The sequence below is a fragment of the Emys orbicularis genome, chromosome 19, assembly GCF_028017835.1.
Source record: "Emys orbicularis isolate rEmyOrb1 chromosome 19, rEmyOrb1.hap1, whole genome shotgun sequence".
Classification (NCBI taxonomy): domain Eukaryota; kingdom Metazoa; phylum Chordata; order Testudines; family Emydidae; genus Emys; species Emys orbicularis.
Window position 1 is genome coordinate 3843730 of NC_088701.1, and position 26657 is coordinate 3870386.

Sequence of the window (26657 nt, forward strand, 5' to 3'; positions counted from 1 at the left end):
TGTGAGAGCCGGGAGCAAACGTCACCAGAGTTTGGCCCTTGCCCTTTGAAACTGCCGGAGTTGGGATCTCCCGGCCCCATACCCGCCCCCTGGTCAGTTCCGCCCCCTGCCACGGGGGTCACTCTGCCCAGTTTTGCATGGGCCAGCGGCTGCCCCTTACAACCTCCCTGTTCACCCAGCAGCAGGGGGGCTGGTCGCTGCCTGGGGTCCTGGGGCCCTGTGATAATACAAATCACTGCAGCAGGGGTGGGGCCCTGACATGGGACTAGCTGTTCACAGCTCAGGGTGGGCCCCTGGTTGCAGCTCTTTCCCCACCACCAGCCTTCTAGCCCTCAAATCTCTTCTTCAACTGTGACGCCTGAAGCAGGGCTGGGAGCCCTGTAGGGTTTAGGCTGCCATGGGAATCGATGGGAGTTAGGCACCTCCAGCCCTTTGAGGAGCCGGGCCTCTGACCCAGGGGGTTTAGGTGCCCCTGTTGCTAATCTTACCCCTTTTCTGCACCCAAATATGCAGCAATGTAGTTGAAGCTGTCCCCCGACGCTCGCCTAGAAAGGGAGGCTGGTCCTGCCAGGAAGGCCCTGCCTCAGACCCGCTGGGTGACCTTGGACAAGTCACGTCACCTCTCGTGCCTCAGTTTCCTTAGCTGTAGGAAGCCAGTCCTACAGAGCCATCGAGGAGCAGGAGGCAGGGTTACCTGCCCCTCTGGGTGCTGGCATGGCAGCTTTTTAAGCTGGGTTTATACAGTGTTGTGTTTTCCCTCCTCTGTGCAAATGTAACTTTTATTTTTTTGTAAAATAAACTAATTTTGGGATCAATTAAAAAAAAAGGGGGGGGGGACCGGGGCCCAGGCCCTCTCACCCTTGCTGATGATGCATTTTTGCAGGGGGCGGGATCCGGTCAGCCAAGGGAGGGGAAGCTGCAGATGCCCTCGAGCGCGGAGCCCCAAGGCGGGGAATGGGGAGGCAGCAGGAGGCTGGCTCTGGGGAGCGTTCAGCCCCACGGTGGGACGGCCGATTGAATAGCAACCAGCTGGTGGTTCCACCATAAGCATTTATTCAGAGCCCCCAGCAGGCCGGAGCCAGGGCAGCGTCTCCCCATTGTCCTGAGCCGAGCGGGGCAGTGCAGCTTTTGGGCCTCCTGGAGCAGCTCTGCCCGTAGCTCAGCCTGGGGGGCCCCTGGTGCAACAATGTCCATAGCTCAGCATGGGCCCCCGGGTGCAGCTCTCGCCACGCCGCCAGCCTTCTAGGACTCAAACCTCTTCTTCAGCTCCGATACCTTGGGCAGGGCCGGGGGCTGGGAGGCTTGGTCCAGCTCCGGCCAGGATGAGCTGGGCAGGGTGGCCCCCGCCCCCAGCGGAGGGACCCCGCCCCTGATGTCAGTTTGCCTACAGGCCTTGGCCTGGAACAGAGCCACAGCTGACTGGATCCTAGGGGAGGAGGGGCTATCGGGTGGGAGGTGGGGCTCTGCCCCAGAGGCGGGGCTATCCTGTTTGGGGTGGGGCTCTACCGCAGGGGCGGGGCTATCCTGTTGGGGGAGGGGCTCTGCCTCAGGGGCGGGGCTATCCTGCTTGGGGTGGGGCTCTGCCTCAGGGGCGGGGCTATCCTGCTTGGGGTGGGGCCCTGTAGTGGCTGCTTCAGGGTGGCCTCCTGTCCCCACTTCTTCAGGGGGCCCCAGAGAGCCAGTGGTTGGTGTCAGCTCTGCCCCAGCCCCTCCGCCCCCCAGCTCCTCCTCCCCGAGCTGGAAGGGCTTGTGCCAGGGCACCCTGAGCGTTGCTACCCTCTCAGTTGGCTGGGGAGGGCCCTCCTCATCCTCATTGATCCCACGGTCCCACATCCCGCTCGCCGGGCGCGTGGCCTTGGCGGGCAGCAGCAAAGCATGCTGGGAGTCCCCAGCCTCCTCCTCGGCCAGGGAGGCCTCCTCCGAAGAGGGGGATGCGAACTCCAGGGACGAGTTGTCCTCCTCGGCCAGCAGCCAGCACTCTTGGTCCCGGGCCTGGCACCCGCTCAGGTTCTCCTCACTGGGGTTCGTGTGCCTCAGCTGGAAGGGACAAGGAGCCAGGGTTGGTGCAGCAAGGGGCAGGGAGAGAGACCTAGGCTGGAGAGGGAGGGGCTAGAGAAGAGGGGCGGAGTTAGGGGAGGGGCTAGGAGAGGAAAAGTTGGGGAGGCAGTGGAATCAGGCAGCAGGGTCAGACAGGGATGGGGCAGAATCAGGAGGGAGAGGGGGGCCAAGAGAAAGACTTGGGTGGAGAGAAGTGGGGTGGCATGCAGGTGCACAGGGACATGTCCATGGGGGAGGGGCAGCCCAGAGAGATGCCTGTGGGGGAGGGGCAGCACAGGGAGGTGCCCGCGGGGGAGGGGCAGCACAGGGCGGCGCCCGGGGCAACACAGGAAGGTGCGTGGGGGGGAGGGGCACCACAGGGAGGTGCCCGCAGGGGAGGGGCGACACAGGGAGGTGCACAGGGGAGGGGCAGCGCCCGGGGCGACACAGGGAGGTGCGCGGCGGGGGGGGGGGGGGCGGGGAGCTCACCCTGGTGTAGCAGCTGCCCTCCTCCAGGTTGCAGAAGTCCAGGCTGCGGGTCCCGTAGAGCAGCCCCCGTCCACTGGGCGCCGCCAGGCTCAGCGTCTCGAAGATCTCGCCCAGCAGGTCAATCTCGCCCGTCTCCAGGAAGCTCTTGTCCATCTCCCCCCCATCAGGGATGGCATCGGGGCCTGGGGGAGCCTTGTGGCCTTCTGCCGGGGCATCCCTGAGACACATGGGGGAAGGGGGGGCTGGGCATTCATGTTACAGCCATGTGTGGAAACTGACATACAGAAAACATGGCAACAAGCTCGTGCACGAACATGACATCACATGTGGCAACACGCATGTCAACCGCCATGGGAACACAGCATCACGTCACACTCTCAGCCTGTGCCAGTACGCATGGAAATGAACACGTGGAATAGGCATGTCAGCCGTCACGCGTGGCCCAAGTGCCAACACACAGGCCCACCCACACACGTGACACACATGCTCATGTATTGAAGCTGGCCACCCACGCGGCCGTCTGCGTCAAAAGCCCCACGGAAAGTGGCAGGTGTGAAGCTGACCGCACGTGCCAGCACGCGTGTAAACACGCATGCCCTGCAGCCCACACCCCAGGCCATCTCTGCGCTCCCCCCAATATCTGCACTCCTCCCAGCCAGAGCCCCCCCCCACCCCCCGTTACCTCTGGGCCTCCAGCTCCATCCCGCTGCAGCGTTTATTGGGTCGCAGGGGTCGGGACTGCAAGGAAACACGGGTCAAAGTGGTGGATCCCCCTGCTCACCCCTGGGCAGTGCAACACCAAGCCCCTCCAGCATGAGGGGGTTGCTGGGGCCAGGACCTCCCTGCCCCCCAGGCCTTTCCCTGCCCACCGTTCCCTGATCTGTGCCAGCCTCCCCCCACGCTGGGCTAGGGTCGTTATCCAGGGCCACAGGTGAAGGAGGTGGGGAGGAAAGGCCCACAGCCAGGCAGAGCTCACCTTGCGCCCCCCCCCCCCAGATGCTACTCAGATGAGTAAGGGCTATCTGGGCGGGGGGAGCGATTCACTTCCCAAACTACCTGCTACGGGTTCCAGATGTTTCACATCTGCATGAGGATTACCCGCATGCTGCCGTTATTCCCACCAGATGTTCCACATCTGGGGAGCTGGACTATTTGTGCATGTTACCCGTGCCGGAGGTTCCACATCCAGGTGAGGCTTATCTGCATACCCCCATTATTCCCTCCAGATGTGTCACATCTGCATTAACTGCATACCCTCTTTACTCCCTTCCAGATGTTCCACATCTGCATTAATTGCATACTCCCATTATTCCCTCCAGATGTACCACATCTGCATTAACTGCGTACCCTGTTTCTTCCCTTCCAGATGCTTCACATTTGCATGAGGATTACCCGCATGCTGTTATTCCCACCAGATGTTGCACATCTGCACCGGGATCCACACCCCACCATTATTTCCTTCCCGATGTTCCACATCTGTGGGAGGACTATCTGTGCGTCCCCACCCCTGTCCAGATGCCCCCCCCCCTGGCCCCACCCCCTACAGAGGTTTCGCAGTCTCTGACCTTCCCGAAGTGCTGGGTGATGGGCAGCCGGCTTTGCAGGCACTCGGACTGGGTGCTCCGGGGCAGGATGGGGCCTGAGAGCTGGTCGCACTTCAGGGAGCCGCCTCGCTGCAGGGCTGAAGCCTGGCCCAAGTCCTGGAGGGGGGAACGAGGGCCGGGCAGGAGGACGGTGAGCAGACTCCCAGGCAAGGCTCATAGACTTATAGACTTTAAGGTCAGAAGGGACCATTATGATCTTCTAGGCTGACCTCCTGCACAACGCAGGCCACAGAAACTCACCCACCCACTGCTGTAACAAACCCCTAACCTATGTCTGAGCTATTGAAGTCCTCAACTTGTGGTTTAAAGCCTTCAAGGTGCAGAGAATCCTCCAGCAAGTGATCAGTGCCCCATGCTGCAGAGGAAGGCGAAAACCCCCCAGGGCCGCTGCCAATCTGCCCTGGAAGAAAATTCCTTCCCGACCCCAAATATGGCCATCAGCTAAACCCTGAGCATGTGGGCAAGACTCACCAGCCAGACACCCAGGAAAGAATTCTCTGTAGTAACTCAGATCCCACCCTATCTAACATCCCATCACAGGCCATTGGGCATATTTACCGCTAATGGTCAAAGATCAATTAATTGCCAAAATTAGGCCATCCCATCATACCATCTCTTCCATAAACTTATCAAGCTTAGTCTTGAAGCCAGATATGTCTTTTGCCCCCACTGCTCCCCTTGGAAGGCTGTTCCAGAACTTCACTCCTCTGATGGTTAGAAACCTTCGTCTAATTTCAAGTCTAAACTTCCTAATGTCCAGTTTATATCCACTTGTTCTTGTGTCCACATTGGTACTGAGCTTAAATAATTCCTCTCCCTCCCTGGTATTTATCCTTCTGATGTATTTATATAGAGCAATCGTATCTCCCCTTAGCCTTCTTTTGGTTGGGCTAAACAAGCCAAGCTCTTTGAGTCTCCTTTCATAAGACAGGTTTTCCATTCCTCGGATCATCCTAGTAGCCCTTCTCTCTACCTGTTCCAGTTTGAATTCATCCTTCTTAAACATGGGAGACCAGAACTGCCCACAATATTCCAGATGAGGTCTCACCAGTGCCTTGTATAATGGTACTAACACCTCCTTATCTCTACTGGAAAGACCTCGCCTGATGCATCCCAAGACCGCATTAGCTTTTTTCACAGCCGAAGAGTGACAGAGAAGAGCCAGGGCCAGCTTCCCCCATCTGATCTAGAGGGCGCCGTCCTAGAGGAGCTCGGTCTCAGTGGCCAACAAGGGGGGGCTGGTCTGGGGGTGACATGGAGGCCCAGCCCACTGGCAACTGGGTGGCAGTAAATGCCCCCACATGGCGAGGTGCTCTTGGCCACTGCTGACATGGGAGATGGGGCGGGATTCGAACCTGTGGCTTTGGAGCTCCAAACCCCAGTGCTATTAATAGGGGCTTCACGACATTTCAATCGGCCAGCTAGCCCGGCAGGTGAGGGCAAAGGTCACTGGGGTGGGGGCACATCTGGAGCTCAATGCATTTCGGGGGGGGGCATCACCCTATCCCTGTGGGACGAGGGCAGGAAGTAGACGGGCTACGCGAGGCCCCCATCCCAGCACCTCCCCAATCATCTCCGGAGCCTCAGCCCAAGGGAGTCCTGCTGCCAGGAGTTGCTGGCTCTAACCCCCTTGGACCAAGAGGTCTTCTTCTGCAGACCCTCAAGGGGGATCTCCAAGCAGAGCGTCATGGGGACTCCAGGTAGAATCTGCCCTGGCAGAAGACTAGAAAGTTTCCTTGGCCAGCTTACGATCTCTTATTACCCCTGATCCGAACCCTTAGCCCCCCTGTTGTCTCCTAACCCTTTCTCATCTACTACCTCAGACCTGAACCCCATTCACAATCTACTACCCTTAACCCTCCTTATGACCTGCCACTTCTAGCTCCTGCCCCACCCAATCCCCCAGGAAGCAGCTGACCAGAGGGGAGCTGGGGGGAGGGGGAATTTCCTCAGCAAGGGGGAATCCCTGGCTCCGAGTTGGGGGTTGGGGGTGGGGAGGCTGGGCGGGATCCCCCAGCCCAAAGAGGATTGGTGCAGTAGGAATCTTACCCTGTACCTCAAGCGACTTCGCATCTCCTTCAGCCTGTCTCGGGCATGGCTCTTGGCCTAGAGGAGAGAAGAAAGAGGGGTGACCAGGCAGGAGGCCATTCCTGGCTCTTTATGGTGTTATACAACTGTCCACTCAGAGATCCTGGCACAGACACATGACTGCATCCCCCTGGAAACCCCCCCCACAGAGACATGACTGCATCCCCCTGCGATACCCCAGCCCCGGGAATCCCCCGCACCGAGCCACGACTGCATCCCCCTGCGATACCTCTGCCCCCGGGAACTCCCCCCCACACGGCTAAGATCCGCCTGCTATCAGAGCCCAGTGAACAGGGAAGACCGTGTAGCCAGTTGGTGACCTTACGTATTTGTACATATTCCTGACGGCTGGGTTTGTCTTGCTCTTCATAGTGTGGATCAGGGCCCCTCCGCCTTTCTGGCAAGACAAAGCACAGAGACATTGCTTTGGAGCGACCCCTGTAGGCCCCTGGTGCCTCCTGCAGTCCTTTGCTTTGTCTTTCCCCCTGACACAAGTAACCTGACCTTCCTGCCACTAGAGGGAGCCTGTGGGTGACTACAGTTGCGGCAGGAGTCACCAGGTGGCGCTGTCGCACACAATCTTTCTCTTAGCAGCGTTCAAGACACGCCGCATTGTTGCTAGTTTTGCAATGGTTTTTTCTCCGGTGGGAGCTGTTGCAAGCAGTGGGGGGTTGTTCTCTTCCATGGTCCTCCTAACTAGAATCAGCTGGAGGCCGGTGCTGTGACATGTGGTCTCAGCAGGCGAGCGAACGGTCAGTCATGGGAAGACACACACTGCGCATGGCAGTTAATTTGGGGGCCGTGCTAAGGTCCGGGGAGCAGGAGCTGGGACAGCAGCTGGACAGTTTGCTCCATCTTGGTCTCTGACTGGCATCGATTCTTGAGGCAGCGTTGCACCCTGGGCAGGGAGTTTTGCAATGGGCTGGGATTCCTGAACGAGGGGATCGGCCTGCGTGCAGCTGGTGACACCTCTGTTCCAAGACTGGTGTATAGAGTGTAAATAAACTAGTTGCAAATATGCCCAGACTCCATATCACTGATTTCTCCTCCAATTGGAAGCTGGCATGTCAGGTGTTCGGCATCTGCTACCTCTCAAGAGAGAGGCAACCGTAGAACATAATATTGTCAGTGCATCTAAGCCACTGATGGCCCCTAAGGAGAAAGGAAGAACTTAGGGCTTGACCTTCTGTCACGGAGTTGGGGGAGACACCCCCGGCTTCCTGCGATTCACAGCCAGGCAGTAAAACAGAAGGTTTATTAGATGACAGGAACACAGTCCACAGACAGGTCTTGCAGGTACAGACAACAGGAGCCCCTCAGTCAGGTCCATCTGTCTGGCCTCCCCTCCATTTTCCCAGCCAGCTCCAAACTGAAACTCTCCAGCCCCTCCTCTCCCTTTGTCTCTTTCCCAGGCCAGGAGATAACCTGATCTCTTTGTTCTTCAACACCTTTAGTTGGCACCTTTGCAGGGGAGGGACCCAGGCCATTAGTTGCCAGGAGACAGGGTGTCGGCCATTCTCTGTACAGACACCATCACACTGGCCCCCTAGGGCTCTGCAACAATCACACACCCCTAGACACTCGAGAAATGCATAGGGGAAACTGAGGCACCCACACAGCACTCAGGGAAAACATTAAGAACATTCCGACTTCGTCACATCTCTATCCCACTTCGTCACAGCTTCTCAATCCACTATGGACACTCCAATGACTTCTGTGGAGCCGCTCCTGATTTAACACTAATGGGATCAGAATCAAGCTACTAATTCGGAGGTGGTGTGTTAGGAAGCACGTGTAAGTTACACGCCCGGGGAGTTAATTTACACCGCGCGCAGTAAATTAAAGTAGGGGAGCAGCTACTTTCGGTCACCTCTTCTGTGACTTATTCACCTGCTCTTTCCCAGCCCGCAGGATAGCGGGGGTTAGATCTTGGCCCCTCTGTTGTCAATGGGTCCGTCCTTTCATGGTGTAAAATGCATCAGTTGAACCTCAAATCTAATTCCCCCTGACATCAATTGCAAAATTCCCCTTGATTTCCAGGGGGGTCTGGATTTGGGCCCAGTTTGACCCATTTACTGACAGGGAACTTAACATGTTGCCTCGGAATAATTTGGCCCTTTGCCGCTAGCCGGCAAACTAGAAGCTGCAGGTAATACTTAATGCAGCTAGGTTGGCATCATCACCATTTTACAGAGGGGGCAAACTGAGGCACAGAAAGGGGCAGTGACTCCCCCCAATCCCCCAGGTTATATTGCAAGTTAGTGGCAGGGTTGAATAGAACCCAGGTGTCCGGGCTCCCACTCCCCTCCCAGAGTTAGGAATGGAACTCAGGAGCACTAAATCCCAGCCCCTCTGCTCTAGCCACTACACCCCACTCCCCTCCCAGAGCTGGGGATAGAACCCAGGAGTCCTGGTTCTCAGTCCTGCACTCACACCACTTCACAAGTCTCTCCAGTGGACCTCACAAGCTGCTACCAGGCCTCGCTACCCCGTACACAGATCAAGCAGGCAGCTCCATACCTTGAGGCTCTCCACCCACAGCTGGTACGACCTCAGGTTACCTGCACGGGGACATGAAAGGGACAGATGTAAATTCCCAGGCCATTAGTGACTCAGGGCCCTAGGTGGGGTCCTTACCCCGCCCCCCCCCCCCCCCCCGAGCCTGACCCCCGCCCTGGTGAGGAGGTGAATATTGCCAGGCTGGCCCTACCATCACTGCCAAACCCCGGTGAATTCTGGGGGAACCCTGGGTGGCACCACCGTTAAAGGGTCACATCTGTGGGTGTAACCCACACACCTCCTGGGCGTGGTGTTCTGTCCCATCTAGTGGCACCGAGACCACTTAGAGAGAGAGAGAGAAAATGAGTCTGCTACAGCCTTAGCTAACAGCCAGTGGGCTTTTAGCTCATGCGGTAGAGCAGGGGTTCTCAAACTGGGGTCAGGACCCCTCAGGGGGTCATGAGGTTTTTACATGGGGGGGGGTTGTGAGCTGTCAACCTCCACCCCAAACCCGCTTGCCTCCAGCATTTATAATGGTGTTAAATATATTAAAAAGTGTGTAATTTATTGTGTGGGGGGGTCGCACTCAGAGGCTTGCTGTGTGAAATGGGTCGCCAGTAAAAAAGTTTGAGACCCCCTGAGGTAGAGGCTCATGCACTAAGCTCCAGAGATCCCTGGTTCGATCCCACCCGCTGACGGTCGCTGTATACACACTGGGGGCACTGCGCCTCTATTGCTCCCTGGGGGAGGTGCGGTCAGTGGCTGCACCCTCCTTACCCGCCGCCAACCCGCTGTTGGTGATTTCCTGCTCAAACACATCCGAAAAGCCCACGCCGGCGTTCAGCTTCTCCAGGCGCTCGTCGATGAACTGAAAAGTGGGTGGCGCGGGGGAGAAGCGGGTGCAAGGGGAGTCGGGGAGAGCGCACAGAGCACATGGAGAAGGGGGAACCATTAGAGGGGAGCATGTGGGGCAGATGGAGAGGGGGGGACCATTAGAAAGGAGCAAGGGGGCCAGATGGAGGGGAGAACCATTAGAGGAGAGCACATGGCAGGGACAGTGGGGGGACCATTAGATGGGAGTATGGGGGGCAGATAGAGAAGGGGAACCATTAGAGAGGAGTACGGGGCAGATGGAGAAGGTGGAACCATTAGAGAGAGCACACGGCAGGGGCAGATGGGGGAATGATTAGAGGAGAGCATGGGGGGGGCAGATGGGGGGAAACCATTAGAGGGGAGCATGGGGGGGCAGATGGAGAGGGGGAAACCATTAGAGGGAGCATGGGGGGGGGCAGATGAAGAGGGGGGAACCATTAGAGGGGAGCATGGGGGGGCAGATGGAGAGGGGGGGAACCATTAGAGGGGACATTACAGGGAGAGCACATGATACAGTGGGAGCATAAATTATTATGAGGGCCATGGGGGGAGAGAGCGGCCATTCGTTAATGGCTTTTGTGGTGATGTGACACCTTAAAGCCCTAGAAAATATGACCCGGGATGGGGTGGCCCAACCAACCCCCCATCCCAGGCCCCCTCCGCCCCTCAAACTCTCCTAGATGCACCCCTCACCCCTCCAGGAGAGAAGGTCACACACATGGGGAGGGGGCTGGGCACATCATTCCCACTGGACGGGGGCTGCCAATGTACCTGGGGGTCTCAGATCCAGGCCTCAGAATTCCTGGGCCCCCCACCCCCAGGCCGAGGCTCCCCCCTTTACCTGTTTGAAGAGCTGCAGGTGCACGGCGTTGTGCAGGAACTCCCGCATGGTGCTGGACTTGTGGTTGAGGAAGGACTCTTGGCAGAACGAGATGGGCTGGCCCTGGGGGAGGAGGGCACAAAGAGGGTGAATGGGAGGGGGGAGGTTGGGGCCCAGCTCAGAGACACTGGCTCTGTGCCCCGCTCTGCGGGGGGAGGGAGGTCTGGAGTGGGGCCCCAGATCGGGAAAGCCAGGTTGCTCTAGGCACTGGGGATTGGCAGCTAGCCCAAAGCACCTAAGGGCAATGACCTAAGGGGGGGAGGGATAGCTCAGTGGTTTGAGCATTGGCCTGCTAAACCTAGGGTTGTGAGTTCAATCCTTGAGGTGACCACTTAGGGATCTGGGGCAAGATCAGTACTTGATCCTGCTAGTGAAGGCAGGGGGCTGGACTCGATGACCTTTCAAGGTCCCTTCCAGTTCTAGGAGATGGGAATCTATGAATAAACCATGGGGTAGTTACTGGGCCAGCCGGGCGCTTCAGCTGCCCTGGATGGTTCCTCAGCGTTTCTGGAGAACTCACCCCCCCCCCCCCAGAGCAGCTGCTTTGCAACATAAAATCCTTGGGGGTCACTCAGGGCTAGCGCCTCCCCCTGCACAGAGAAACCCACAGCGGCCACTGGATTTCCAGGGAATCCTCCCCGGGAGGGGGGCATTAGAGGGACACAGAAGGGGGAGGGTTTGGGGGTTTCCCCTACCGATCCTGGGGATCCCTGAGCAAGGAAACCCCCCAACGGGGAGAAGACAGACACTTAGAAGTGCTCTATGCTACTCTGCCGGCCTCCCCGCCCATGGCAGCACGGCTGCTTACAGGTGTGCAGACACTCGCATGGTGGGGCCTGGAAAAAAGGGGGAACTCATGGGCTGCCATACAGAGAAGGGGGAACCCTTGGAGGGGAACGCATGGGACACGGACCATCTTCTTGTTCGGTGTCTGTACAGTGCCTGGCACAATGGGGTCCTGCCCTTGACTGGAATTTCCTGGTGCTACCGTGATACACCTAATATACAGCAACTAGCACAACGGGGTCCTGGCCCAGTATTGGGGGTCCCAGATACCAATAATAAATGTCTAGCCACAAGGGGGAGACATTGAGCCCCCGACTCTATCCTATCTTACGCTTCATGTTCTCCCGCCCTGTGAGCTGCCCTCAATGGGCGGGGAGGGAAGCCAGCCTCACCGGGGTGCAAAGCAGCGCGTCGCGGTAGCCGCCGAAGAGCAGCGCCTGGGCTCGGAGGAAGGCTCGGGCCACCCCGTCGCCAGTGGTGGCCGACTGCTTCTTCAGCTGGAGCTTCAGCAGAGACACCTGGGAGAGGAGGGACCCACATGAGCGAGGTTGGGGAGGGGCAGCTGTGTGATCCAGGCCCTAGACCCCAGGGGGCTTTGGGGTACACTCAGGCCGAGATGGACCCCTGGATTAGATGGGAGAGTCCATGAGAGCGGGGAGGGAGGGAGATCCCACAGCGTCCGGCAGATCACGCTCCTCCCATCTCCTGGGGTCCCTCTGGAAAGGGACGGAAGGATCTGTCCATGGGATCTCCAGAGATCACGTTGCCACTAGAGAAGGAAGACGACTTCCATCTCTGGCTGGGGAACCTCCTTCCTCACGCAGCCAAAGGGCATCGTCTGCACTGGGGCTGAGATCTCCGGGCTGCCAAGCCACGAGATGCCGGGGGGAGTGGAGAGACCCCCCCATACCCAGGGTGTTAGGAGGGGGCATAGAACAGGAGAGAAGGGGGCTCTGGGGAGATCCAGGCCACAGGGTGACAGCTTTGGATGCAGCCCAGCGTGGGGCCTGCCAAGGATCATGGAGGTTGAATGTGGGGGTCACCTTCAGGGCGGGAGCAGGGGGAGGGTTTCACCCAGCTGCTTGTGCTGGAGACAGGGGACGGCAGCAGGGGACGGGTGGGGACTGACCACGTCGCTTGGGAGATTCTCCAGGTCCTGGAAGGGTGACTCCAGCGTGTTGGTGTCGATGTTGAGGATCACGACGTCCTCCAGGGCCTTGTCCCGCACCCTCTGCCAGGAGAGGACACATCCAGAGGGGAAGGGGCTGGAGCTGGAGCCGGCCTCGGCGCTCAGCACCTCCCCACCAGGCAGCCAGGCTTGCCGTCCACCGGCGACCTCAGGCCACCAGGACGGCCCTTCCCCCAGGGAAACCCGCTCCGGCAGGCAACCCACAAGGGGCACCCGGCTTCACTCCAGCTCCGGGACCCCCAGCCGCTCCTTGCAGATGGCAGCTTTGACACGAGATCCAAATTAAACATCCAGGGGATCGGACCCACCCCCTGTGCAAAGGCTGAGTAAATCCCCCCCATGAAGCTGTGGGACCCCTTTCTCCACACAAGCCCGCCCCCCTCCCCCAGTCCCCGATCTCCTCCTGGGAACGGATGGAGCTCCCCCCTGCATCCTGGGGGTTCCCCCGCATTCAGGCCTCCTGCAGCCCCAGCTTGCACTGGGACTCACCCCCCTTCCCAGCCTGCAGTGCAGGCTGCACTCCCCAGGGGGCGCCGGGGAGGGGCAGGACTCACCTCCATGAGGCTGGAGTGGACACCGATGAGGTAGGGCATAGGGGCGCTGCGGGAAGGGAGGGAGGCTGATGAGACGCAGACAAATGAAGCATAAACTGCCCAGCCCCGGTAGCACCTTTGCCTCAAAGCAGAGACTATAGGGCTCAATGCACGAGATCAGCCCCCCAAAACTCGCTCCCTATAGCACAGTGCCCCCAAGCGCCACCCCGGAACACTGGGGCCGGCACAGACCATGAGGGGAGAGCGCCCCCTACAGAGCCCCCACCCCGCTCCCTGCAGCACAGCGCCCCCTAGTGCCAGTCTGGGGTACTGGGGCCAACACTGACCGCGAGGGGAGAGCGCCCCCTACAGAGCCCCACCCCGCTCCCTGCAGCACAGCGCCCCCTAGTGCCAGTCTGGGGTACTGGGGCCAACACTGACCGCGAGGGGAGAGCGCCCCCTACAGAGTCCCCACTCTGCTCCCTGCAGCACAGCGCCCCCCTAGTGCCAGTCTAGGGCACTGGGCCAGCACTGACCGCCAGGGGAGAGCGCCCCCTACAGATCCCCCACCCCGCTCCCTGCAGCACAGCGCCCCCTAGTGCCAGTCTGGGGTACTGGGGCCAACACTGACCATGAGGGGAGAGCGCCCCCTACAGAGTCCCCACTCTGCTCCCTGCAGCACAGCGCCCCCTAGTGCCAGTCTAGGGCACTGGAACCAGCACTGACCACAAGGGGAGAGCGCCCCCTCCCACCTCCCTGAAGCATGCTGGTGGTCCCCCCTCCAAGAGTCGACCTGGCCCGCTCCTGCTCAGCCCACCAGAGGCTGCCCGTGCCCTTACCAGCAGTAGTCGAGCAGGTGTGGGGGCAGCGTGGGGATGTAGATGTGCTGCCAGTACATGGGGTAGAGCATGGCGGAGGAGGCCTGGACGCAGGCTGTGAGCTGGGGACAGACACACACACAGCCTTAGACTCTGCTCCAGTGGGGGGAGAGGGGGCAACGAGCCAGGGGGGGAACGGAGAGACCTGGGGGAGGCAGGAGCCTGAAGAAATGCCCCGTGTTGGTGGCTGGGGGGGGGGGGGGTCACAAGTCCTGGCCCTGGGCCGTAGCGGGCTGTGTGCGTGGGCCAGGGCACCTCCCCCTGACCAACCCCCCCAGGGCCCCTGCCAAGGCATGTCCCCGCACCCCCACTGCATGCATGTGTCAGGGCACATCCTCACCCCCCCTCTTCATGCTTGTGCCAGGGCACATCCTCAACCCCCTCCTTCATGCATGTGCCAGGGCACATCCTCACCCCCCCTCTTCATGCTTGTGCCAGGGCACATCCCTGCAACCCCCCCAGTGGGCGTGTGCCCGTGCACAGCTGAGTGCCCCCCCCCGGCACCCCTCACCGTGCTGAGCTTGCGGGAGGTGAGCAGGATGCGCCGCTCGTAAAGCATGCTCCCGTACAGCTGCAGCATGTTGGGCACATCCACGGCCACCACGAACTCCGTCAGGTTCCTCTGCGGGCAGAGGCCGGGGCAGAAGTTAGAGATGCCAGGCTCCCCCCTCTTCCCCGGCTACCCCTTCATCCCATCTCCCCCTCTGTCCTTCCCGCCGCAGTGCACTCCCCCCTTCAACACAATGCGTGCCCCTCTCCCTCCTGCAGTGCGGTGTGCTCTCCCCTCCCCCACTCTGCAGTGTACTGCACTTTCCTCCTCCCCCCTTTGCAGCGCAGTGAGCACCTGCTCCCCCTCCTGCAGCACAGTGCACTCTCCCGCTCCTGCAGTGTAGTGTGCTCTGCCACTCCCCTCATTCTGCAGTGAAGTGCACTCTCCCCCTCCTGCAGTGTAGTGTGCTCTTCCACTCCCACCATTCTGCAGTGAAGTGTGCTCTCTCCCTCCTGCAGTGCACTGCACTTTCCCCCTCCCGTCTCTGCAGTGAAGTGAGCACCCGCTCCCCCTCCTGCAGCACAGTGCACTCTCCCCCTCCTGCAGCGCAGTGCACTCTCCCCCTCCTGCAGTGTAGTGTGCTCTTCCACTCCCACCATTCTGCAGTGCAGTGAGCTCTCCCCCTCCTGCAGTGTAGTGTGCTCTCCCCTCTCCCCACTCTGCAGCACACTGTGCTCTCCCCCTCGGTCCCCTGCCCACCCCACCCTGCCGCGCAGCGTAGTGCACCCCCTCCTCTCCCTGCACTGCTCACGTTCAGTCTCCCTGCAGTGTTATCCCCCCAACCCCACTCAGTACCAGGGCACCTCCTCATTCCACTGCCTCTGCTCTTCGCACCCCTGAATCAGCCCCCAAACCCGCCCATCCCGGTAGGGGGCGCAGGGACTTACGCTCTCTGGGATGGTAGGCAGGCTGCCGAGGTCCGGGGCAATGAAGTAGGAGGGCTGTAATGGAGAGGGGGGGTGGCGTTAGCACGGCCCCCGCCACCGGGGGGGCCGTGCTGCGGAGTTAGTGCTGTTCATCCAAGCCACACAGGGTTAATCATCGTTAAGCTCGTAATTAGTTGGCGGCTGAGTTTGCTCCCCTGGTTAGAGAGGGGAGAAGATTCGGGGGTCCTCTTCTTCCAGGTGCACAGTTTGCCCCTCCTCCCCAGGTGCCACCAGTTAGGGGTGATCATACTGCCCGGCGGGGGGGGGGAACCATGCACTGTCAGGGATCGCTCGGTTAGTCGGCACACTCCGGCTGGTTAAAATCGGGCGGAGTTTTCCGACTCACCGACTCGGTCCCGCCTGCCGGATCCCGGCTCCGGTCTCTGTGTCGGCCATTCAAAAAGCTGCCGGTGCTTATTCTCAGTTTGTTCAACTTCTGGTCCTTGCGGGACAATGAGGGGATAAAAATATAGAGACGCGCGTGCGCATCACCAGCAGGACAACCGTGCACCTTAGCGTGATGAGCGGGCTTGGTTGGTGGGGTCCGGAGGATTAAGAGATTTTAATGCCAAAATGCCATAAAACTTCCCCCAAATAATTCCCAGATCAGACCTTTTAGAAAAACAAGCAATAAGAACATGAGCCATGGTCCATCTAGCCCAGTATCCTGTCTCCGACAGTGGCCAGAGATTCAGGGGGAGTGTACAAAACAGGACAATTTTGGAGAAATACACCCCTGTCGTCCCCTCCTGATTTCTGGGAGTCAGATTTAGGGTCACCCCAAGCATGGGGTTACATAGAATATCAGGGTTAGAAGGGACCTCAGGAGGTCATCTAGTCCAACCCACTGCTCAAAGCAGGGCCAATCCCCAGACAGATTTTTGCCCCCAATCCCTAAGAGGCCCCCTCAAGGATTGAATGCACAACCCTGCGTTTAGCAGGCCAAGGTGTAAACCACTGAGCTATCCCTCCCATCCCTGACCTTGGCTAATAGTCGTTGATGGACCTATCCTCCATGAACTTCTCTAGTTCCTTTTGAAACCCAGTTATGCTTGTGGCCACCACAACATCCCAAGGCAGTGAGTTCCACCGGTTAATTGTGCGTTGCATGGAAAAAATACTTCCTCTTGCTTGGACTAAATCTGCTGCCTGTTCATTTCATCGCGTGACCCCTGGTTTTTGTATTGTGGGAAAAGCTAAATATCAGTTCTCCATTCACTTGTTTCCACACATGTACGCCTTATTTCCAGTCTGAACCTGGCTAGCCTCAACTCCCGGGCACTGGATCTTGTTAGCCCTTTTGCCCCTAGATTGAAGAGCCATGATTTTTCAATGGAAAATTGGGTTTTCGACTAAATGGATTCCCCGCTCCCCCCCAGAAAGCATCTGCTTCCTCTGGAAAGTGTCGCTATCTTGTCAAAATACCCCAAACTGAAATATTTTGGCCCCAAACCAAAATATGTCAACTCAAAACGGCACCTTGGTGTCTTGTGGAAGTTGTAGTTTGGGTATCTCGTGCTACCGTTCTCCACTGTAGGAAGGACTCTGTGGTTTGACTACACCTCCCAGGATGCACCACAGCCAGGGACTCCTAGGTCACACCCCTGCCCTTCACTACGCAGGGAGAAGGTGGGTTTCAGAGTAGCAGCCGTGTTAGTCTGTATCCGCAAAAAGAACAGGAGTACTTGTGGCACCTTAGAGACTAACAAATTTATTAGAGCATAAGCTTTCGTGGGCTACAACCCGTGGTGCATCCTGGGAGATGTAGTCCAACCAGGGAGCTGGCCCATAGAGAATGGGTGCATGAGGCACTTGAACTACAACTCCCACAAGGCCCCTCAGCACTAGTTTGAATTGAAATATTTTGGTTTTCGGCCAAAAAGTCGAATATTTTCGGCAGAAAACTTTAGAGGAAAAGCTAAAAAGTTTCGATTGGTAAAATTTTGCTAAGGGGGGGAAAAAAATCAGCAACTTACTTTCCAAGTAGCTGCAAGTTTTACCCTGCTCCAAAGCTGAGCCAAACAGAAGGTGGGAATCCCAGAATCCGGGTGTTCAATTCCCACCTCTCCAGAGTCTGGCATGGGCCAGATCTCATCCCCCCAGTCCATATTCTCCCCCAGGGGATCTGGTTCAAAATCACCATCCTCCCTGTAGGTGCCTCTCTCTTCACAGCTCATCTCAGCTCTGCCTCAGTACCACAGACGTAGGGCCCTCCCAAATTCACAGCCGTGAAAAATGAGTCACGGACCGTGAAATCTGGTCTCCCCCAAGAAATTTGGCTATTGTAGGGGGGTCGCGGTATTGCCACCCTTGCTTCTGCGCTGCCTTCAGAACTGGGTGGCCAGAGTGAAGTCTGTTGGCCAGGAGCCCAGCTCTGAAGGCAGCGCCCCACCATCAGCAGCACAGAAGTGAGGGGGAAGGGCTGGTCTACAGGTGGGTGACCATCCAGGGCATCATGCTTGGGGATGGAGGGGCACTATACCCTTCCCCCCCCACGCACACACACACAGAGCCAGTCCAAGGCCCCTTTAACCCTTGAGCATTGGCCCGGAGCCAGGGAGGGCCAGGGTTGGGGGTACCCCAGGTGGGGGCTCCTACCGTGCACTAGTCTCCAGTTGCTAGTCCTGGCCTGGCTGGGGAAGGACCAGACTTCCTCTTCCCCTGCATGGACCACTCCCGGGGCCAGGTCAGACCCACCTATGGGAACCCCTCCCCTGCCCCTGACTGTAGGAAGCTCCGCGGCTGCTGGCTGGGAACCCAGCTCTGAAGGCAGCGCTGCCCCCAGCAGCAGCTCAGAAGTGAGGGTGGCAACCCCCTACAATAGCCTTGCGACCCCCACCACAACCACTTCTGGGTCGGGACCCCCACGATTTTAACACCACGAAATTTCAGATTTACATATCGGAAACCGTTACATTGACGATCCTGCGACCGTGAAATTTACAAAAATGGATCATGAATTTGGTAGCGCCCTATACAGATGGATCATGGACCGGGAGGGAAGGCAGCGCCCCTAGTGAGAGAGACTGAGCTGATACTTACAAATTCTAGGTTCACGGGGCTGTTCAGCTGGGGCACCGGGTGGCAATAGAGGGCGGAGAGGAGCTCGGTCAGTTCATTCAGCTGATGGGGAGAGAGGAAAGATGAAACGGATCTGTCCAAATGGAGCTGGGGTCGAGGGAGTGACAAGATGACCAGGACGTAGCGAGACTGGGGGGTGGAGGTAGCCACCGAAAAGGACCCACGAGTCCTAGGCTCACCTGCTCCTTGGCTAAATGGTCGGCAATGTTGTTGAGGATCTTGTAGAAAACTTCAAACCACGGCAGGTAACTAAAAAAAGGAGAAGCCGGGGGACAGTTTATTGTCTGTGTTATGGTAGCCACTAGGCGACCCATCCTGCCAGGCGCTGAACAGACCCCGAGTGAGAGAGAGTCTGTGCCCCAAAGAGCTCAGGGTCTGAAGAGACAAAGGAAGGGCCGTTCCTCCTGAGGTACAGAGCGATGAAGTGACTGAGATGCAGCTGCTTCTGGGGTGGGGCGCAAGGGCTGTTTATACAGGGATCCTTTGCTCAGTGCTGAGATGCGGCCGCCTCTGGGGTGGGGCGCGGGGGCTGTTTATACAGGGATCCTTCGCCCGGTGCTGAGTGAAGAAGAACCCTAAATCCAGGGTTCCACTGGAACAGAAGCAATTGACGGAGCAGGAATTTGGGGGCTGATATATTGGCCGGGATCGTAGTTTTATATCTGCTCTGAAATACGCAGCCTGGTGTCCCCTAGTGTGCCTAACACTAACAGGGAGGGGAGAGCGCCCCCTGGCGGAGCCCCCACCCCATGCCCAGCCGCACGGTGCGGTACCTGAGGATGCAGAGGCAGGTCCGGAAGCCCCCGGCCAGGCGGCAGAACCCGAAGCGCTGGTTCCCCTCCAGGTCGGTCAGGGCGAAGGTGAAGTTCTGCACCACAGAGCTCTCTTTTACCCTGCGGGGGCAGGGGGGGCAGCCGGTGAGACCGATGGGAGAGGAGGAAGCTAATGGCCGACCCCAGCCCCCTGCCATCTGGCCTAGGCCAAAGCATCGGGCATTGGTGACAGGAACTTTCCCAGGACAACACCCAGAGCGGGGGGGGGGGGGGGGGGGGGGAAGGGGGGGGTTGGGAGCCAGGACTCCTGGGTTCTACCCCCAGCTCTGGGAGGGGAGTGGGGTCTAGTGGTTAGAGCCGGGGGCTGGGAGCCAGGACTCCTGGGTTCCATCCCTGGCTCTGGGAGAGGAGTGGGACCTAGTGCTTAGACCTGGGGGCTGGGAGCCAGGACTCCTGGGTTCTCTCCCCAGCTCTGGGAGGGAAGTGGGGTCTAATGGTTCGAATACCACTGCTGGGCCCAACCATGGTGCATTGGGCTCACTGGGCCCGATCCTGCCAGGTGCTTAGCACCTTCCTCTCCCTTTTATCCTCCTTCCGAGGGGGGGGGGGGGGGGAGGCTGGCCCTCAGCCCTCACTGCTTTCTGCATTAGACACCGCCCAGGCGACGCCTATGACCTGACCCCGGCTACATTCCCCCGAGAGCCATGAGCCACTGGCCGCAGGGTGGAACGGCTGGTGTCCCCAAGGGAAGTTCAAGCACCTGATCAGATTGGTCCGAATGCCACTGGATCAAGATGCCTCCAGGCTTCACCACAGCTGCCCCCCGCCCCCACCAGCCCAGATTGGACAGGGGCAATTGGGCCTCATGGGATGGCTTTCAGCTGGGACCATGCCTTATTTATTGGGCGGAGGAGACCCCAGGACAGATCTCACCCCCCGTGCACACGCACAAACCGACGTGCACCCGCGCAGCCGTGTACCTCTCTATGTCGAAGGGGAAGCAGAATTTGGGCAGCATCTGGATGGATTCCTGGAGAAGGCAAGGTGAAAATTACACATACCCCCCTGAGTGCAGAGATCACAGGGACCCAGCACACCAGGGTGGGGGCGAAGGCCAGATCGTCTTTATTTCCCGTCGGCTCTTTGCCCCCGTCTGGAGGGAAAATCCCCTAGGACCAAAAAGCCCCATCAAACACCCCAGCCCTTGCAACAGACGAGAAGCCAGGACTGAGTTGCGAGGAATTTAAGGGGGATTCTTTTGACCCAGGCTACTGGACGCAGACAGCCCCTGTGGTTCTTGCTGGTTTAATCCGCAGACAGGCCCATGAGTCTGATCTGGGATGGCAGGGCTACATGGGCCCATGGGTCTGAGCAAGGGGGGAGAGAGCAGGCTATGATCTCTGGGCAGGGGGGATCCTGGGTTAGATGGGCATTGGGCAGATTAAGCCCAGATCCATGGCTCCGGGCCCACACACCAGCCTGACCCCAACGCACGGTGGGGTGAGCGGCTGATGCTCAACTGGCCCAGGGGAAACATGGCACTTGGCAGAGGGGCGCAGAAGCGAGGCACAGACCTGGTCATCGAACTCCTCCGGGAACTGCCTCAGCACCTGGGGGTCTGTGGGGAAAGCAGAGATAGAGCCGCATGACACCCCTGCCCCCCAGACCCCCAAGCCCCTGCCAACGCTCCCTGAGCCCCACAACCTCCCTCACCAGTGGGGAGTAGGGAGAGGAAGTGACTTGTCCAAAGACAGTGGCAGAGCCAGGAATAGAACCAGGGAGTCCTGGCTCTCCCACTCTAATCACTAGACCCCACTCCCCTCCCAGAGCCAGGAATAGAACCCAGGAGTCTTGGCTCTCAGCTCCCCCTAAACCCCCAACCATTTCATAAAGGCCACCAATCAGCACCACTGGATGGTAATGACTTTAGGATACTACTAGAGTGGCCTGGATTTGAACTTGTAACCCAGAGAGGAAATGCCCCGTCTCCCTGCCAGTCTCCCTGCCCAGGGAACAGAGCAGAGCTGGCACCCCCTAGAGGAGAGCAGCTCCACATCTCATCCCGCCCCCGCACCCAACCAGTCCCACCAGCTAAGAGCAGGGAAAGGTCCCGTATGCCATTCCCCAACCTCCTGGAGCCAACCAGGCCTCCAGAACCACCACCCTTGAGAAGAAAGGCCCTGTAGCTAGTGCGGCAGGGAGGCGGGATACCAGGCTGGGTGGGCCCATGGGTCTGACTGGGGTAACAGGGGGGAGGGATACCAGGCTAGACGGGCCCATGGGTCTGACTGGGGTACCAGAGGGGTGGGAAACCAGGCTGGGTGGGCCCATGGGTCTGACTGGGGTAACAGGGGGGAGGGATACCAGGCTAGATGGGCCCATGGGTCTGACTGGGGTATCAGGGGGGTGGGAAACCAGGCTGGGTGGGCCCATGGGTCTGACTGGGGTACCAGGGGGGCGGGATACCAGGCTAGATGGGCCCATGGGTCTGACTGGGGTAACAGGGGGGCGGGATACCAGGCTGGGTGGGCCCATGGGTCTGACTGGGGTACCAGACTAGGTGGGCCCACTGCTCGGAGCTGCTTGGGCCATGGGGGTAGGACACTGGAGGGGACTCAGGCTGGGAGTGGCCGTCCCAGCAGCTGGGGCCTGTTTGGTTCTGAAGGTCCAAGGAGGCGCGTGATGCACACAGGTCCCTGGGGGAGCCGTGGGCTCGGGGGACGTCGGTCTCTGCACCTGGATTCTTTAGTGGACCATCCCCCACCCCCAGAGCAGCCTCCCACTGAGACATGCTAGCTGCCTCCACCTCCCGCCTCGCCACTTCCTGTGGCTGCTGAGAGCGGCCCAGACGGAAGGGCCCTTCGGCTCTGCGTGGGGGTGGGGGGCGCACCTCTGAACCCCGGCCTTGCCCTGGCCTTGGAGCCGGCTCCCTCCCCCCGCAGGAGGATGGGGAAGGGGTTTCTGATTTCCCAGGACCTCACAGTGACCCCCACTGTGAGCCGGGCTCTAATGCCTGACAGGCTGTTTATACAGCAATTCTTCACCCAGTGCCAAGATGCAACCACCTCTGGGGTACCGTGTGGCAGCTGTTTACCTAGGGATCCCTTGCCTGGTGCTGAGATGCAGCCACCTCTGGGGGGGAGTGCGGGGGCTTTTTACACAGGGATCCCTGCCCGGTGCTGAGATACAGCCACTTTGGGGGTGGGACACAGGGGGCTGGTTATACAAGGATCCCTCACCCGGCGCTGAGATGCAGCTGCCTCTGGGGTGGGACGCAGGGGGTTGTTTACACAGGGATCCCTCGCCTGGTGCTAAGAGGCAGCCACCTCTGGAGTGGGACGCAGGGGGCTGTTTACACAGGGATCCTTCGCCCGGCGCTGAGGGGCAGCCATTTCTGGGGTAGGATGCAAGGGCTGTTGAACAGCCAGCTATAGCAGTTTAGGACAGGAAGTGAATAACAGTTTCCAGGGCAAGAAAACTGCAGGAGGATGTAGGGAGGCAGAACAGAATAATCTACAGACAGGATGTGGGATAAACACCTCAGCTCTTGCACACACAACACACACACACACCGTGCTAGGGAAACTATCAACTCTATCACCACACTGGGGCAGTGGGGCCCACAGGGACTGCAAGGGGACGGCGCCCCCTACTGAGCCCCCCAACCCAATTCCTGCAGCATCCTGCCCTCCAAGCACCATGCTGGGGTTATAGTGACTCCAAGGGACGTACGCCCCCCCCCCCACTGTTCCCCTGCCACCCAGCAGCACCCCCAGGACTCTCATCCTACCACGGGCTTTGCTGGACCCTGCTTGGCTCAGGGGAAATCCCAACCCGAGGTCAGACAGCTGGAGGCTCTTCGTGTCTCCCCGGAACTGCAGATGCCAAACCCATCCCAAATGCTGTCCTTCGTGACGACAACCCCACATAAACGCCATGGGACGGCCCTTATTTCCGGGGGTCTTTAGGCTCACAGAGCAATGGAAGAGACGCAACCACAACTGCTCTAACCACTAGACCCCACTCCTAGGAAAGAACCCAGGAGTCCTGACTCTCAGTCCCCTCCCCTGCCCCCACTTAGACAGCTACACTCCAGAACCCTCCCAGAGCTAGGATAGAACCCTGGCGTCCTGACTCCCACAGCCACCCTCTGCTCTAACCATTAGACATCACGCCCCTCCTGGAGTTGGAAATAGAACCCAGGAGTCCTGGCTCTGAGCACCACCCCGTTCAATTCCCCTCCCAGAGCTGGGGATAGAGCCCAGGAATTTTGACTCCCAGCCCCCCTGCTCTAACCATGAGCCCCTGAGGATAGAACCCAGGAGTCCTGACTGCCAGATCCACTTTTAGCCCCAGGGAAGGTAGGCTGGATTTGAACCAACGACCTGAAGTTAAGACTCCTGTGTCCATTTGCCTCAGCCCTTCCCTTTGCATCCCACCCCCCCATGAACACAGATAAACCCCACACAACCCGCCCGCCCCGGCGCTGGCCTCTGGGCTCAGGGACTTACCGTCATCTGCAGATGTGGGGCAGGCTGCCTCGAAGAACAAATCAAATGTCTTCTGGGGATTTTCCCTGGTGGGGGGAGAAGAAAGGAACCTATAGCCACTGGCCAGGCTAATGACTGAGAACGCACACAGCTCAGTGCACAGGTAGCTGTCACAGGACCATGCCGATTTGCTCAGCAAGCTTAGGCCTGTATGCACTGGGGCGCTGGGGGGAAACCCTTTCAGGAAGGGCCCAATTTAGGCTGCTCAGACTTCTTGTCTCCTGGGGGGGGACACACGACTTTTAATGCACAGGCCAGGCACAGCTGGGGGTTGGGCACCCCTTAGGGGGACCTGGCTAAGGACCCCGGCGATGGATCCAGACTCCACATGGAATGGGAACCCCTCATATGGAGATAAGGCACATTACTGAGAGCTGGGACCCCTGGCTTCTAGGCCCAGCTCTGGGAGGGGAGTTGGGTGTAGTGGTGGTGGGGGGGAGGGGTTGGGATTCTGGACTCTTGTGTTCTAATTCACTCCTGCTCTGCCCCGACTGCCGGAGTGACTTGGGAAAGTCACTCCCTTTCTCTGGGCCTCAGTTTCCCCCCGTAAGAGGGGGCCGTTAACGCTGACCCGCCTCTCTGAGGTTAGGCTGAATTCATCCGTAAGCAGGATGAATCTTTGGCTAGAAGAAGCCAAAGGACAGCAACAGGATTAGCTGACACAGCTCCACAAGTGGGCTAAAAAACCACCCCTGATGCGCCCCATAATCCTGCCTAGAGGATGGAGGAGAACTCCCCTCCCAACTGCGGACGACCCCCACCCCTGGCTCCCGCAGTCCTGCCCAGGAGAACCCAGGGCTGCTCACCTGCCTGGCTAGCTCAAACCTGGGCACGGTTGCCCGGCTGCTGAACAGCGCTGGAAAGAGATGGACCCCAAAGCTGGCACAGCCCAGCCTGCAGCAGGGCCAGCACCCTGCCAAGCTAGGGATCCCTGACCCTGCCACCCCTTTGCAGCGGCCAGTTCTCCATGGCGTCCACCCGCCCGAGCCTCCAACCCACCGAAGGGAGAAATCTTCCATCCCCTCAGTCTCACTCCCTTCGTGGGGGCCTGAGGCATTGAACCCAGCGAAGACGGGGTGTCTTAAAGGGGTTCCGTCTGCCCCCCTCGGTGTCCGCTCAGGATCAAAGGTCAATTTCACTTTCTCCACTGATCAGGTAACGATCCAGCAGGTGCGAGGCTGGGGGGGGGGCTCCTCTGAGGGGGCTGAAAATCCCTTCTGCTAAAGCCCAGGCCCTGCGTGAGGTCGGCGCCCAGAGAAAATCAAAGGGGTCTTACTTTATCCGTGAGCCCATGATTCTCACTGCTCATTCCCCGTCACGGTCTCATCCCAGGCTGGCTGCCTCCCACGGGGGTGGTGCCCGCGGCACCTCTGGAGGGTAGATTTCAAGGCCGGGTTGGGTATTAAAAAAAAACAAGAAAAAAAACTCTCTCTCCTTTTTTTTTTTTTTTTTACGGTGCATCTACAAAAATATGAAAAAATCGCTCTCCTGTTGCTTCAGAGCTTCCTGTGTGGCTTTTCGTTAGAGGAAGTCTGAGCGCCGTGACACCCAATGGGGGCCCGGCAGGCTGGGGCGGCTGGGGGGAGGGTGCATTGTGTCGCCTGATGGGGAGGCAGGGAGGTCCAGGTTTGCCCTTGTTGTAGGCGGCGTCTCTGATATGTTGCCCTGCTCGCCGAAGCCCCGGCCGCAGATCGCAGCAGATCCCACGTGCTGAGCAGGCCGGGGCATTGCAGGGGGCACTCGCCACCACTCTAGTCAATGCTGGCACTAGGGGGCGCTGTGCTCCTGGGAGTGTGGTGGGGAACTCAGTGGAGGGCGGTCTCCTCTGGCAGTCAGCGCAGATCCCAATGCCCCAGTGTGGCACTAGGGGGCGCTGTGCTGCAGGGTGGGGTGGGGCCAGTAGGGGGTTCTTTCCGCCTTAGTGCCGACTCCGGTTCCCACCACTAGAGGGCGCTGTGCTGCAGGGTGGGGGGGGTCAGTAGGGGGTTCTCTCCCCCTTAGTGCCGACTCTGGTTTCCAGCACTAGGGGGCGCTGTGCTGCAGGGTGGGGGTGGGTCATTAGGGGGTTCTTTCCCCCTTAGTGCCGACTCCGGTTCCCAGCACTAGGGGGCGCTGTGCTGCAGGGTGGGGGTGGGTCACTAGGGGGTTCTTTCCCCCTTAGTGCCGACTCAGGTTCCCAGCACTAGGGGGCGCTGTGCTGCAGGGTGGGGGGGGTCACTAGGGGGTTCTTTCCCCCTTAGTGCCGACTCCGGTTCCCAGCACTAGGGGGCGCTGTGCTGCAGGGTGGGGGTGGGTCAGTAGGGGTTTCTTTCCCCCTTAGTGCCGACTCCGGTTCCCAGCACTAGGGGGCGCTGTGCTGCAGGGTGGGGGTGGGTCACTAGGGGGTTCTTTCCCCCTTAGTGCTGACTCCGGTGTCCCAGCACTAGGGGGCGCTGTGCGGCAGGAAACAGTGTGTGGGGCTCCGTGGGAGGCGCTCTCCCCTCTCAATCAGTGCTGACGGCAATGCGGGGGGGGCACTAGGGGGCGCTGTGCTGCAGGGAATGGAGTGGGGGGCTCTGCAGGGGGCGCTCTCGCCTCCGAGCAATGATGACCCCAATGACCCCTCGCTCACTTTCAAATTCTCATGGAGAGAAGGCAGCAGGTAATTTTTACCTCCATGTGGGAAGAGGCGCAGGGGGTTCTGTCGCTCGTTGTGCCGGTGAATAACACCACCTAGCTCTTTCCCTCCGTAGCTCTCAAAGGACGTCAGGTCAGTATCATCACCCCTGTCTGACGGGTGGGGAAACTGAGGCACAAAGTGGTGGATGCCCAAGGTCCTCCAGCGGGCCAGGGGCAGAGTCAGGAATCCAACCCAGGCCTCCTGAGTCCCCGTCGGATGCTCTAGCCACTAGGCCGTACGGCCTCGAAACACATTGAAAGCG

The 26657-nt window shown here is 59.3% G+C and overlaps 1 protein-coding gene across 1 annotated transcript; it reads right to left on the bottom strand.

Moving 5' to 3' along the window:
- Positions 1–1242: 1242 nt before the first annotated feature.
- Positions 1243–25134, bottom strand: DENND1C (DENN domain containing 1C). Its single transcript, XM_065419437.1, has 23 exons — positions 25013–25134; positions 23698–23762; positions 20761–20804; positions 20167–20216; positions 19187–19306; positions 18593–18662; positions 18375–18455; positions 15679–15774; positions 15294–15347; positions 14368–14478; positions 13818–13918; positions 13000–13045; positions 12386–12487; positions 11649–11774; positions 10432–10533; positions 9495–9585; positions 8739–8779; positions 6544–6615; positions 6180–6236; positions 4092–4226; positions 3209–3264; positions 2527–2743; positions 1243–2037 (listed from the first exon to the last, which is right to left on the bottom strand). The coding sequence occupies exons 1-23, from the start codon at positions 25027–25029 to the stop codon at positions 1243–1245; spliced, it is 2649 nt and encodes an 882-aa protein (XP_065275509.1). The 5' UTR covers positions 25030–25134.
- Positions 25135–26657: the final 1523 nt, after the last annotated feature.

Excerpts from the sequence above, each read along its gene's own strand:
- DENND1C (XM_065419437.1), bottom strand. Across the intron at positions 18,456-18,592 it reads ACCATTTAGCCAAGGAGCAG|CTGAATGAACTGACCGAGCT; the intron begins GTGAGCCTAGGA and ends TCTCCCCATCAG. Across the intron at positions 13,046-13,817 it reads CACCTGCTCGACTACTGCTG|CGCCCCTATGCCCTACCTCA; the intron begins GTAAGGGCACGG and ends CCCTTCCCGCAG.